General features: G+C 58.2%; 1 protein-coding gene across 1 annotated transcript in view; it reads right to left on the bottom strand.

The window, feature by feature from the left end:
- Positions 1-1,181: 1,181 nt before the first annotated feature.
- CDHR4 (cadherin related family member 4) overlaps positions 1,182-14,767 on the bottom strand; it is a 29,324-nt gene continuing 15,738 nt past the window's right edge. Inside the window, exons 11-20 of the mRNA XM_034777848.1 lie at positions 14,484-14,580; positions 13,058-13,276; positions 11,577-11,716; positions 9,967-10,117; positions 9,304-9,518; positions 8,559-8,698; positions 8,282-8,323; positions 5,034-5,121; positions 4,040-4,073; positions 1,182-1,237 (exon numbers count right to left, since the gene is read on the bottom strand). Of these exons, the coding sequence (XP_034633739.1) occupies positions 1,182-1,237; positions 4,040-4,073; positions 5,034-5,121; positions 8,282-8,323; positions 8,559-8,698; positions 9,304-9,518; positions 9,967-10,117; positions 11,577-11,716; positions 13,058-13,276; positions 14,484-14,580 (1,182 nt within the window). The remainder of the gene's footprint in view (positions 1,238-4,039; positions 4,074-5,033; positions 5,122-8,281; positions 8,324-8,558; positions 8,699-9,303; positions 9,519-9,966; positions 10,118-11,576; positions 11,717-13,057; positions 13,277-14,483; positions 14,581-14,767) is intronic.

Here is a 14,767-nt window from a genome sequence, read left to right as displayed (position 1 = left end):
CTGAAAGCAGTCGTGGGGGGTGGTGGCTGGTGTTTTGCTCAGGACAATTAGGGGAGGAGTGGTGGTCAGTGTTTGGCTCAGAACAGTTGGGGGGCGTTGGCAGCTAGTGTTTTGGTCAGGACAGTTGGGAGGTGGGGTTGGTGGCTGGTGTTTGGTTCAGGACACTTTTGTGGGGGGCTGGCGGTTTGCTCAGGACAGTTGCGGGTAACTAGTAGCCATTGGTTTGCTCAGGGGTGCAGAGGGGGCTGGTTCGTGCCAGGTGCTGCTATCCTGAACACTGTGAGCCAGGGCCCTTCTCCAGTTCGCAAAGTCCATTTGTTAGATTTTAAAGCTAAAATCCAACTGGCACCTTAGCAGATTCCTCCCCTGAACACCATTCTCAGCGCCTCTGGCCTGAGCCACGGCCCTTTGTGTCGGTGGCGCCCAGATGACTCTTCCCCTTTCCCAAGCATGGCTTGGTGCAGTGAATGACATGGGGCATGGCTGGCCCCATAAACCTTCTCCTGTAGCCGGGCCCAAATGGCCAGTGAACCTGGTGCTTAACTTGGTACCCCTTTTCCCCAAGACGACTTCGCTTCTTTTGGGTGGAACCCTGCCTCCTGGCTCTGGAGCTGTCCTGGCAGGACCCCTCAGTTTGCCAGCCCCTTTAGGGTCTCGCTGCCTATGGTAAGACACGCAGCTTCATCACCTCCTGGGTCCAACCCTTGGAGCCTCCAGCCCCCCTGCTTCTGTAAGCTCCCCACAGCGAGTCCCCCTGCGATGGGCACTGAGGGAGACCTGCACCCCCAAAGGGAGCACTGCGCCCCTGGCACTGTAGTGACTCAGCCGGCATGGTACAAGTAGGAGGGTGTTTTGGGTGTCTGGGACCCCACGCAGATGGTCCTTGGTTAGCGCACAGAGCAGAAAGTTACAGCCTGGCCCATTCTAGGGACACAGCCATGGTCTGTCCGCAGAGGCTGTGCTGGGAGGACTCGGGGATGGGGGGAGGGGGGAGGCTGTGACCACTCAGACCCAGGGCGGGATGTGCCCGCTCAGACCCAGTGCAGGGGGGTAGCAGTGGGGGGGAGGGGGAGGGCTGTGTCCACTCAGACCAAGGCAGGTGGTGTCTGCTATGACCCAGTGCAGGGTGGGGGAGCGTCATGGGGCGGGGTGCCCACTCACACCCGGGGGGCAGTGTCTGCTCAGACCCAGCGGCGCGCTCCGGTGCTGCTGTTGAAGAGGTAATCCTGACCTGTAACTTGAGACAGAAAGCACAGCACACATGAGACTGGGCAGGGCCCACATCCCTCCTGGGCTCTTGCCAGGGGCAGCCGCCCGGCTCTGCATACAGGCTGTGGGGCTGGAAGGGCTGTAATGTGGCGGGGACATGAGTGATCAAAAGGGGCCAAGTGGGAGTGACACTTTGCCCCTGCCCCAAGGGCCCGCACTCAGATGTGGCATGGCCGCCCCTATGGTCGGGCTCAACTGTCTTAGTGCCCCAGACGTGCTCAAGTTCTCCAAAGTGAGGGGGCGATGGGCCCTTTGACCACCCCTGCCCACATGCACAGCTCTCCCCTCACAACCCGAGAGGGGGCAAGAGTCTGCTATGGGATGGCGTCTCACCTGCAAAGCCCTGGTTCCAGCCATGCCCTCTCGCTTAGTGGGGGAGAGCAGGGAGCTGGCACTGCAAGGAAGGAGGTGGTGGAGGGCAGGGGGCTGCACTGGCTGAGAGGAAGTGGAGGGGAGGGCAGGGGGCCTGCACTGGCTGGGAGGGAAGGGGGTTGGGCTGGCACTGACTGGCAGGAAGTGGGGGAGGGAAGAGGGTGGCACTGGTTGGGAGGAGGTGGGGGGAGGGCAGGGGGCTTGCACTGGCTAGGAGGATGTCAGGGGAGAGCAGGGGGTAGCACTGGCTGGGAGGAGTGGGGGAAGGACTGGCTATGACGTTATGAGTGTAATATAATATATCATTGGAAGGTGACAGGGCCAGAAAGAGTTAATTAACTCAGACTGATCTGACACATGGGTGAACCTTAAGGACTGGTTAGGACGATATGTAAATGAATAGAGTTTTGAAATGCAAGTCTGCATTGTTAGAGGTAAAAGGGTAGATGTTTGCTCAGGGCTTGTGATGTAAGCAAACAAGTCTTGTCTATTGCTATAGTTTTAAATTCAAAGATCAAAAAAAGAAATATTAACATTTGTGATGATACTTGAGTGAAATAGTATTAATGTCTATATGTCTCTTTGAAGATTGTGGTAACCTGTATCTGAACTGTTTAATGGATAAATTACCCTGTGCTAATTGCCAGGATGTTTGGAAGGAGAATTAAGCCTATTGTTTTCTCAGGCCTAAAGACTGCTGGAAATGTATAAGAACCCTGGGACACGATCCTGCTGCATCTCAGATCTGCTTTGGGTTTCAAGAGGGGGAAACCTTAAGCCACAAGGATTGAGATCCCCAGTCTTTGCCTGGAGCCACCCTGAATATGGACATTGAACTATAACCTGTGGACTATATCTAAAAGGATTTTTGGCAACTACAAGCTCACCTCTGCTATGCATCTGAACCTCAAGAATTGAATTCAAGTCTGTATGTATATTGCTCTTTTAACCAACACACTCTCTCTTTTCTTTTTTAATAAATTTTAGTTTAGTTAATAAGAATTGACTATAGCGTGTATTTGGGGTAAGATCTAAGTTATAATTGAACCTGGGTATGTGGCTGATCCTTTGGGATTGGAAGAACCTTTTCTTTTATATGATGAGATAAGATTTTCAGTAATCATCATCATATCTGACAGGTGTGTCTGGACAGAGGCCTGAGGCTGGGCACTTTAGGGGAACTGCGTTGTTTGGACTTCTGAGTAACCAGTGAGGTACTATAGAAGCTGTTTTGTGCTGGCTTGGTACATCTAAGTATTGGAATAACCACCAGTGTTTGGGGTTTGTCTGCCCCGTTTTGTTTGCAGTTCACCCTGATTGAGTGACCTCAGCTGGCTCCCAGGGCAGCACCGTCGCACTGGCACAGGCTGGGAGGAGTGGGGGGAGTGTAGGGGCCGGAACTGGCTGACGGGAGGTGCGGGGAGGGCAGGGGGCCGACTCTGGCTGGGAGGTGGTGAGGGAAGGGCAGAGGTGACACAGGCTGGGAGGAGGTGAGGCACATCAGAGGCATTTTCATTTTCCTGTTAAGTTGAGGAAAGCTTTCAAGCAAATATTTTGAGTGAAAGGTGTCAGTATGATATCCAAAAGATTCAGAACTCCCCACAAGATAAGTATAGAATGGGCATAAGTGATGTAAGCCTCTTCATATTACACTGCTGATGTGCCTCACCTCTGATTTGGAAGGATTATACACCCAAAGATGATATGATAACACAGTCTCCATGCACAGGTCAATCCCTACCCTGGCTATTGAGAACGCCAGCCAGAGGATCACTCAATTTTGATAGGTACTGGCATCAGGGCCAGCTTTAGGCACCGCGGGGCCTGACTCGAAGGAGCTGCCGCTGAAGTCCTGCCGCTGTCCTCAGCGGCAGCCCAACTGCTGCCACGGAGGAAGGACCCCCCCGCCAAAATGCCGCCCAAGACAGCGGCAATGATTGAGGAGGTTGGGGGAAGGCGCACAGCAAGAGGTGCTGGGGGGGGGTGAGGCAGGCGCACTGGGGGGGCACAGCCAGCAGGGGGTGCTGGGGGGTGGGGCAGGTGCGCTGGGGGGGGGGCAGAGCCAGCAGCGGGTGCTGGGGACAGGGAAGGCACGCAAACTAGGCATGGGGCATGGGGCAGGCACGTACTAGGAGGAGGTTGGGGAGGGCAGGAGGCTGGCACTGGCTGGGAGGAGCAGGTGAATGGAGGGGGCTGTCACTGGCTGCGGGGAGGTGGTGTGGGGAGGACAGGGGACTGGCACAGGCTGGGAGTAGGTGGGGGAGGGCAGGGAAATGGCACTGACTGGCAAGAAGTGGGGGAGGGCAGGAAGCTGGCACTACAAGGAAGGAGGTGGGGGAGGATAAGGAGCTGGCAGTGGCTGGGAGGAGGTGGGGGAGGGCCAGGGCCTGGCACTCACTGGGGTCCTGGGCACGGCCATCAAACTGCTCCTGCTGTGGAGACAAGAGCAGAGCGTAACTGTTCAGTGCAGAGCCCCAAACTCCACCTGAGAGCCAGAGCTGTACGGATAGGGCAACACTAACCTCCCCCAGCAGGGGGTGCTGTGAGAGCGGGGCAGGGGCACTGAGGGGGGAATGGGGCAGGCACACTGGGGGCCACAGCCAGTAGGGAGTGCTGGGGGGGTGGGGCAGCCGCACTCGGGGGCACAGCCAGCAGGGGGTGCTGTGGGGTGGATCAGGCACACTGGGGGGCACAGACAGCGGGAGGTGCTGTGGGGCGGGGCAGGCACACTCGGGGGCACAGCCAGCGGGAGGTGCTGGGGGGCGGGGCAGGCGCACTCGGAGGCACAGCCAGCGGGAGGTGCTGGGGGGCGGGGCAGGTGCACTTGGGGGCACAGCCAGTGGGGGTGCTGGGGGGCGGATCAGGCGCACTCGGGGGCACAGCCAGCAGGAGGTGCTGGGGGGGCGGGGCAGGCGCACTGGGGGGCACAGCCAGCAGGGGGTGCTGGGGGACGGGGCAGGCGCCCAGCCAGCAGTGGGTGCTGGGGGACGGGGCAGCTGCACTCAGGGGCACAGCCAGCAGGAGGTGCTGGGGGGTGGGGCAGGTGCACTCGGGGGCCTAGCCAGCAGGAGGTGCTGGGGGGCGTGGGGCAGGCGCACTGGGGGGCACAGCCAGCAGGGGGTGCTGGGGGGCGGGGCAGGTGCGCTGGGGGGGGGGCAGAGCCAGCAGCGGGTGCTGGGGACAGGGAAGGCACGCAAACTGGTCCTTCTGCCTGGGGAAGGCGCCCAACATCTTGGGGGAGCTGTCGTGGGCTATGCCAACCGCAGGCTGTGCCAGCCTCAGGGGGCGAGGTGGCAGTGGGGGCCTGGCAGGTGCACAGGCTGGGGGCAGTGCTCTGGGGGCAGCCTTGGCAGGGCTCCTGCTTGGCACATGCTCGGACAAGGCATCTGTACCAGGCTGAGGTCGCTGGCGCGGCCTGTCTCCTTGTCCAGCTCTCCCGGGGCTGCGTTGTTCTTTGCCACATGTGAGTCTGACGAGGCCCTGAGGGGGGTAAGAGGACAGTCAGGGCATGGGCCCCATGTAGGGCAGGACCCCAAAGAGCCAGGCCCCTACCACCTGCGCTGGTGTGTGCCCCTCCCAGAGCCTGGGCACCCTCTGCTGGACACCAAGGCACTGGAGCTGGGCACTGGAGCTCCCAGCCTGGCAGTGGGGTAGCCCCTGTCATCAGTGCCTTCAGGCTATGGAGCACAAGCAGCTTCCTCGGGTGAGGCTTGGGTCCCATGCCAGGCAACAGGCACCAGGGCAGGCTGTGGTGCACAGGGCTGGTCACTCTGAGAGGGGCATAGGGAAACAGCATGGTGTGGTAGGGTGCCAAGCCCCCTGGGAGCTGCAGGGCCCTATGGGAGGCAGGTGCCATTTGTTGTGGGACTGTCCCAGCCTCTGCTCTAGCAGGGCAGCCTAGCACCCAGTACCCACACTGGCCAGAGATAGCTCTAATGTCTCCAGCAGCGCAGCACCCCTACCATGGCAAAGGGCCCAGGGTCAGTACCAACCCATGGCAAAGGCACAGCCCCTCCCAGATGGATCCGTTGTCTGCCAGCTGAGTCCCAGTTTAGCATGTCTAGCCCCCATGCAGCCCAGCCCCGGAGACAGAGCGGATCCCCCTCCCTAGGAAATGATACCAGTTAGCTCTGTGTTCTTGGGGAACCAGGATGCAGTATCTAGCCTGTCTGACTGATGAAGGACCCCCTCCGCCCCAGCCTGTGCTTGAACCAAAACAGATCAGAGGAAAGATTTACAGAAAGCAAAGAAAAGGCAGTGGGAGACACACCTAACCCCCTCCAGACGTACTCCCCTAGCTCATCTGCATCAAAGATGGGACAGAGAGGCATCTCCATTAGCATACAGAATGGAGAACAAAGATTACCGCACGGAACTCTGGGACCAGAAAAGCAGGGAAGCACTGCATCATGGGGGATCTCTGCTCCAGATGTTAACGAACCTACGCCTGCACACACCCAGCTCACAGTTATCAAACCAATTCTAGTAATGAATCCTTGATTGATATCCAAAATACTGAAGCTGCCTAATTGCATTGTAAGCTCCCTGAAGAAACATCACCAATCATAGGAATGATCAGTTCCTATTGTCTAGCCTAAAGAAAACCCTTGAGTCATCAGTTTACCCATAAACAAATCTAGTGTTCTCCCTTGTTGTTTCCCTACAAAAACCCCTACTCACACTCAAGTAAGTATTCTGATGCCTGGATCCAATCTCTGCATCAGTTCCACTGGGACTTCATCTTTTCCTGCCTGATCGTGCTGGGGACTCTGCCTGTCTCCAGCACTCCGGACCCTCAGCTACCACCACCACCTGGGAACCCTGACCAGTTCAAGCTTCATGGAGTGGTGAGACCCCAGCTCTCTCTCTCTCTCTCCCTCTGTTTTCTTTTCATGTATAACTTTTTAACCCTGACTTGTTTGTTCAAGTATAGTTTTCTATATCTGACTTCCATAATCTTTAATAATGTAACTGTTATGTTTGTTTAGACTCTCCTTGTGTGGTTATCACTATTATTCAATAACTTTTATGGTTAAGCTGGTTGCTTCCCTCCCTCTCTCTGAACTTTACTCTTTTGTGTTTTTGGCTCCCCAATCTACTCTGCAGCAACGCTCCTCTTACCTAAGCTAAAGGTCCCTGTAGCGCCCAAAAATCCTGTGGGGTTTGCTCATCAAGTGGGTTACTACCAGAACAATTGTAATGTGAAAGTGGGGATAGGGAAGTGCTGAACCTGTGACATACGAGGGTGGCAGCCTGGAAGTGCTGTTTGACCCAGCCTGCTCAGGCTTACTCTGTTCCAGTGCAGTACCTGTGGCATATAAGGGTGGCAGCTTGGAAGTGCTGCTTGGCCCAGCCCACTGAGTCCAGGACCATATACGGGGTCAGCTTGAGAGTGCTGATTGACTTGGTCCACTCAGACTTGCTCTGTTAGTGTGTGTGTGTGTGTTCATCTGATTCTGGGGCTGGAGGAGCCCAGCCCTGGGGAACCTAGATCCTGCAGGATAGCTCCATTGGGAGGAGACTTGCAGCAGGGAGAAGTAGAGCTCCATATGAAAACACAAGTGACACAATATTCTATATTGATAGAATTACAGAACACCGCCCCCCCCAGAAGAGTAACCCTTACAGACAGCCCCCCAACCTGAAGCAAATACTCACCAGCAACCACACACCACAGAACAAAAACACTAACCCAAGAACCAATCCCTGCAACAAACCCCATTGCCAACTCTGTCCACATATCTATTCAAGTGACATCATCATAGGACCTAATCACATCAGCCACGCCATCAGGGGCTCGTTCACCTGCACATCTACCAATGTGATATATGCCATCATGTGCCAGCAATGCCCCTCTGCCATGTACATTGGCCAAACTGGACAGTCTCTATGCAAAAGAATAAATGGACACAAATCTGACATCAGGAATCATAACATTCAAAAACCAGTAGGAGAACACTTCAACCTCTCTGGTCATTCAGTAACAGACTTAAAGGTGGCAATTTTGCAACAGAAAAGCTTCAAAAACAGACTCCAACAGGAAACTGCTGAACTTGAATTAATATGCAAACTAAGTACCATTAATTTGGGCTCGAATAGAGACTGGGAGTGGCTGGGTCATCACACAAATTGAATATATTTCCCCATGTTAAGTATCCTCACACCTTTTTGTCAACTGTCTGAAATGGGCAGTCTTGATTATCATTACAAAAGTTTTTTTTCTGCTGCTGCTAATAGCTCATCTTAATTAATTAGCCTCTTAGAGTTGGTATGGGAACTTCCACCTTTTCATGTTCTCTGTATGTATATATATCTTCTTACCATATGGTCCATTCTATGCATCTGATGAAGTGGGCTGTAGCCCACGAAAGCTTATGCTCAAATACATTTGTTAGTCTCTAAGGTGCCACAAGTACTCCTCGTTCTTTTTGCGGATACAGACTAACACGGCTGCTACTCTGAAACCTAATAAATTAGCATACCCCAAAGTAACGGGCAAATCTGGTAACAGGAATGGCCATGGCCCAGGACTTGCTCCAATGGGGTTCCCAACCCCCAGCTCTAGGGCTGGGTCCCCTGCACTTCCTCAGGCTGGGCCAGTGCCCCAATGGTGCCCAGAGGTGTGTGGGGAGGTTCTCACCTGTCCTGTAGGAGTGGCTGCGCTGACTTGCCTGGAGCAGGCCTGCAATGAGGAACACAGGGAAGTGGAGAGTGGTGAGTTGGGGAGGGCAGAGGTCTGGGCCCCTGTTGTCCTAGGGGCCAGGAGCAGGGGCCGGGTGGATTGCTGTGCCTGGCAGAGATGGGTGACCCGCAACACGGAGCCCTGAAGGCCCCTCCCGGCCAGGTGGCCACTGGCCATGGCAGGGTGTGTCCTGCCTGGCAGCCCAGCCTATGCTGCCCTGCATGTCAACACTCACCTGCACAGGAGTTTCCACGACAGCCATGCCAGCGCCACCAGCAGCAGCACCATGGAGACGGTCAGCACCGCCACGAACCAGGGTGAGGGTGCCCAGAACCGCTCGATGCGGGTGACAACTAGCGGCTTCTTCTGCAGGGTCTGCTAGCAGAGAGCAAAGTGCTGGGAGGCCTGTCAAGTTGGGGTGTGGTCATGGTGGGGCAGGGAGCTCTGTGGGCTGTGCTCTCATGGGACAAAGTAGCTCCATGCACTTGCAACATGGGGCACTGGGCCTCAGCATGGCTTGGGGCACCGTGTCACATCCCTGCAGCCGACACCCTGCCAGAGCTGCATCCCTGTGCCTGACACCCTGCCAGAAAAGGGGGGGTGCCGGGAAAGTCTGGCACAGCATGGGCTCTGGGGTGATTCCAGGAAACAGACTGGAGCCCTAGGAAAGGAGACTGCTCCCCACATCCCAGCGCAGGCTCCGCCCAGCCCTCCAGCAGGCACCTCAGCTGCAGGCTTATCCCTGCCCCCTTGCCAAGGCCAGGGGCCATGCCCACAACAAATGGGGGTAGGAGCAGCCCTCCAGAGGGGACACGGGGGGGAGACAAGGGGCAACAGAAGCCATGGGGCAGCCAGGTTGGGGGGCCAGAACATGCTGGGGGGTGGGGGAGTTACCCTGGGCCATATGGCCACCCCAGGAGAAAAGAGCAGGCTGATGGGCAGGGGCTGAGTTGGGGGCACCCCGGAGCTCCCTGGCTCACTGTGCGCGTAGTGGTGGTGCTGGGAGTGGTAGTGGCCCAGGGCGTCACGTGCACGACCAGTGTGGCTGTGGTGCTGTGGCGAGGCGCGCTGAGGCTGTCCGTCACCTCCACCAGCAGCTCGAAGATGTGGGGCTCACGGATGCTGTCGGGTGGGTAGGAGAAAGCGGAGTGCAGCAGGGTGCTGCCCGCCAGCCGGAAGCGCTCATTGGTGTTGCCTGGCAAGGAAAGGCCCTGATGAGCCCGGGCTCCACCGCCCACCGGGGGAGTAGTGGGGAGGGGATGCTGCCCCACACCCCAATTGCAGAGAGCCCCCCCTCATTGCCCCACCACAGAGCCCCCATATGCCCACTGCAGACACTACCTCTGAGGCCCTGCCAGGTCCCCACAGAGCGCGGACTGAGACGCAAGCCCCTACGAGGCCCAAACCCAGCCTCCTCCCTCCCTCCCACCCCTGACAGGTAAGACAGGGGCACAGAAACACCCAGTTCCTCCCCCTCCCCCCCGAGGCTAGGCCGGGGCACAGAGCCACCGCCCCCCCTTCCCCCCGACAGATAGGGCAAGGGCACAGAGACACCCAGCTCCCCCTCCCACGGTTAGGCCAGGGACACAGAGATGACCCCTGCCCTGTGCTAGGCCAGGGGCATGGAGACGGGACCCACTCACCTCCCACAAGGGTGTAGGTCAGGGGCAGCACGGTGCTCTTGTCCTCATCAGAGCACTGCAACTGCGCGAGGGGCAGGCTGGGGTCCCGGGTGGAGTAGATGAAGAACTCCTGGAATGGGGGCGTGCAGCGCGGGGGCTGGTCATTGGTGTCCTGGGGGCACACAGAGGCCTGTGCTGGGAACAGCCACCCTAGGGCTGTGGCAAGGGTGGCATTGCAGTGGCACTCAGGGCCCAGGGTGGGATCAGGATTCCCCTGGCTGGGCAGGTCAGTCCCAGGGCAGGGCAATGGGCCATCCCTGAGCCAGGCACATTTTCAGCTCTCCTTCCTGTGAACTAGGCTGCAGGACAGACCCTGGGCACCAGGGCAGCATGACATTCCACATACACAGTGACAGCATGCTAAGCCAGGGCACTGCCCTCTGCTGGCAGGGCCAGAGCAGTACTGTGTGTGTCACAGCCCTATACTGCGCTCGCAACCAGCATGGATTCACCTCTCATTCCTGCCAGGCAGACATGTGCTAGAGGAGGGAGGTGGGGTGGGAGTCCCATTTTGGTGGGCACAGGCAGGGCCATGCCAGGCAGCAGCTTGTGACGCTCCAGGGGCAGCCCCATTGCTGGTGGACACGGGCAGGGCCAACCCAGCGGCATCCAGGGGCAGCCCCATTGCCAGTGGGTGTGGGCAGGGCCACGCTGGCAGCAGCCTGTAACCCATGTTTCTATTGATTCCACCAAAGAGCTGTGGATGGCACGGTGCCCATGGGCTGTTGGTTTCCCCTCCTCCCCCCAGCTTCTGTCAAGCCCACCGGGGGGGGGGGCGCAGAGGGACCCCATGCTGCTCTCTGTCTCTGGTCAGAGCTGGGGAGCTTGCTGCCAATGCACCGGGTGGGCTGGGTCCGAGGCCACGAAGAGCCTGTCCCTGCAGAGCACCAGCACAGCCTCCTGCAACCTCATCACCACCTGGAGGGACCCTGAGGCTGCCTGGTCCCTGCGTCCGCCACACTGGGCCAGCGCCCAGCAGAGCCAGCCTGGTCTGGGCTCTCCACCCACCAGGGTTCCCACCTCAGCCATGTGGCAGAGCCTCATCCCTCCACTTCAGGAGGCAGGCGAGTCTGGGAGCCCCCGCCATGCACCGGGCACAGGCTGGCAGAGGGCTCCCGGCTGGGCCTTGGCAGGGTTGGCCAGGGACCCCAGGGCTCTAGGTGCCTGGCTGCTGTTATGGCTCATGGGAAGAGCGGGCCGATTCGAGGGATAACCAGGGAGGCTTCCGCAGAGCTACCCCCCCCCCCACGCCTGAGCACTGTGGAAAGGCAAAGCACCCCTGTGCTAATAGAGAGCACACTGCCCTCCTGTGGCCAGGGGCTGAACCCAAGCATCCGAGGTGCCTAGCAGATACCTGCATGGGATTTGATCCGTTTTCTCCTGTTGAACCCTTGGAACGGCACAGACCAAACTGCTGGGCCGAGGACACCCTGCGTTGGCAGAGCCAAGCGCTCCAGAATTAGGGAACGCCAAAGTTAAGATGGCCTGAGTAACCTTAACCAGCCCCCTGGCGCACATGCGTTGTGGGACCGGCCCCGGGTCTGGCCAGGAGGCGCACAGCGGAGCATCACCTGCACTTGGATGGTGATGTCACACAGCACCCTGCGCTGGTGCCGTGGGTCTGCATCATTGGCCACATCCTGCAGCTGCACAGTCAGGATATAGACCTGCTTGCTCTCGTAGTCCAGGGGCCCGAGCACGTGAATTTCACCTGCATGACACAGAAGGAGCCATGCAGAAACTTTCTGGGGAGAAACCCACAGCCTGGGCTCCTCAAGAGAGGGACTCAGGGTCCAGGCTAGGGTCAGGTGGGGAGGGGGCTTAGCCTGGAGGGTAGGGTGCGGGAGGAGTGGAGGAATAAGAGTGGATGTGGGGTAATGGGATCAGGGCGCGGATGGAGTAATGGGGGCGGATGGAAGGGTAACAGGGGCAGGGCAAGGTGAGGCGGGTAATGGGGTCAGGGCGGGGATGGAGTAGTGGGGCGGATGGAGGGGTAATGGGTGGGTGGGGGAGGAGTAACGGAGGCAGGGCAGGGTGGGGGAGGGGTAACGGGCGGGTGGAGGGGTAACAGGGGCAGGGCAAGATGGGGGAGGGATAATGGAGCAGGGCGGGGATGGAGTAATTGGGGCTGGGGCAGGGTTGGGGTAATGGGGCCAGGGTGGGGATGGAGTAATGGGAGCGGTGGGAGGGGTAAGGAGGCAGGGTGGGAGAGGGGTAATGGGGTCAGGAGGGATGGAGTAACTGGGGCGGGTGCAGGGGTAACGAGGCAGGGAGCATGGGAACAGGCTCAGGGACAGGTGGAGAGGCTAGCACAGGCCCATGCAGACTGGCATGGTGTGACGAAGTGGGACTGTCCTTAATGTTTCCTCTGAATACTGTAGGGGTGCCTCAGTTTCCCCTATGCAGGTCTTAAGTCTCTAGGTGATGGGATAAGGGGGTGTGATTGTCGCAAAGGGCAAGTGTGCATAAATGGCCAACACTGTCTCCGGGCAACTAATGGCCTGGGCCCTTCCCCCCTGCAAGGTGATAGCTAAAGGTGTTGGAGAACAAAGGAATCAGGTGACCTCCTGGTCTGGGGGAAAGGGACAAAGCCCAGAGGAGGAGGGGCTGGAGGGTGAGTCAGTTTGGAGCTGGCTGGGGACATGGAGTAAGGGGCAGACTTGATTGTCTGGCTCACTGCCCCCAAAATGGACCCGGCTGAGGGGTCCTGTTCCCTGTACCTACAAGCTCTGTTTTAGACCGTGTTCCTGTCATCTAATAAACCTCTGTTTTACTGGCTGGCTAAGAGTCACGTCTGACTGCGAAGTTGGGGTGCAGGACCCTCTGGTTTCCCCAGGACCCCGCCTCGGTGGACTCGCTTTGGGAAGTGCACGGAGGGGCAGAGGATGCTGAATGCTCCAAAGGTCAGACCTAGGAAGGTGGAAGCCATGTGAGCTTCTTGCCCTGGAGACAGTCTGCTCACAGAGAGGAGACTTCACCAGAGTCCTGACTGGCTTCGTAGGGAGCAGTTCCAGAGCATTACCTGAGGACTCCGTGACACATGGCAGCTTACCGGTGCGTGGGCCGATATAGAAGGCGGGCGGGCTGGCGCCGGCACCCCCAGCAATTCTGTACTCAATGTTGTCGAAGGGGTAGTCCAGGTCCGTGCCATTCACCCGGCCCACTGTGTCGCCGAAGGCAGCATCCTCTGGCACGCTGAACATGGCGCTGGCTGGGCACGCAGGTGAGTGCTCGTTCTTCGGAGTCACCGTCACCAGCACGGGCACACGGGCTGCATCACAGAGGCTAGGGGGGTCAACTACGTGGGGCTGGGTTGTCTGGGGATGGAGGGTGTGACAAAGTGGGGTTTTCCCTTGTTATGTTGTATGTGAGTCTTACTGTTGAGCCTATGTCAGTTTTACTGTTTTGCATGAATACTGTGTGTGCCTCAGTTTCCCTGTGTGCTGCACCAATATCTTGGTGGTGGGAATAGGGGGGTGTGACTTTGGCTGAGACCTGTGGGGCAGGTGAGGCTGCTCCAACTACCTGCACATATGCTATGACTGGTGCCCTTCGTAATCTGAGACCCAGGAGGGGGTGCCACCAGGTGACACCTTTTGCTCTGGAAGCAGGACAAAGGGGAGGAGGAGACCCAGTACTCCCCAAGATGGACTTGGCTGAAAGTCACTGATTTCTGTGCTAACAAGTTCTGTTCTATGCTGTGTTCCTATCGACTAATAAACCTTCTGTTCTACATGCTGGCTGAGAATCACGTCTGACTGCAGAGTTGGGGTGCAGGGCCCGCTGGCTTCCCCAGGAGCCCTACCCAGACAGACTTGCTGCGGGAAGTGCACGGTGTGGAAGGGGATGCTGAATGCTCTGAGGTCAGATCCAGGAAGGTCGAAGCTGGGTAAGCTTCTTGCCCTGGTGACAGTATGCTCAGAGAGAGGAGGCTCCCCCAGAGTCCTGACTCGTTTCATAGGGAGTAGTTCCAGAGCATTGCCCAGTGAATCTTTGATAGAACCCTTTCCAGCCTCCAGGGCCGGGCTGTCTGGGTATGGGGGGACCAGACCTCTGGGTCTAAATGTCTGGGGATGGGGGGAGATGAGCTCCAGGGGACTGGGCTTTCTGGAGATGTCGGGGGGATCTGCCCCCATGGCCAGACTCTCTAGGGATGGGGGTACCAGCCCCCAGGGGCCAGGCTGTCTGGGGATGGGGGTGTGGGTGAGGGAGCTGTCTGGGAATGGAGGGGAACGACCCCCACACACACACCCGGACCAGGCTCTTCTGGGCTGGAAAGGGTGTTTCTTGTTGACAGCTCCATGGGTGGTAAAGAGGGGCCTCGTGACCCCATTGTATTCTGGAAGTTGTGTCCCCTATGCCTGCACCTTCTGGCTAAGGGTTATGCCAGGATTGGCCTGATGCTGCCCAGCTCCCACTGTGTGACTGGACCGAGGGGCCTGGGCCAGGCCGGGGATCAGCGGAGCGGGGGCACTCACTGCTCAGGGCGGGCTGCCCACTGTCCGTTACCAGGATGGTGGCCACGTACTGGAAGTGGGCACTGGCAGCTGAGTCGTAGTCCAGGGTCTCGTTGACCTACGGGATTCAAACCCAGGCAGCTCGGAGGTGCAGGGGCTGGACACTGAAACTCTCACAGTCAGGGCTGCCCACTGGGCCCTGCCGTCCCCATGCCTCCCCCTGAACCCCACATGGGCCCTACTGGGGAGAGAACTTCGAGTCCTGGCTCCCAGGCCCCCTCCCTCTCCACTCTAACCACTAGCCC

The sequence above is a fragment of the Trachemys scripta genome, chromosome 7 (assembly GCF_013100865.1).
Source record: "Trachemys scripta elegans isolate TJP31775 chromosome 7, CAS_Tse_1.0, whole genome shotgun sequence".
Taxonomy (NCBI): Eukaryota; Metazoa; Chordata; order Testudines; family Emydidae; genus Trachemys; species Trachemys scripta.
The sequence above is the reverse complement of the archived record's forward strand: the minus strand, read 5'-3'. Positions and strand labels throughout refer to the sequence as shown.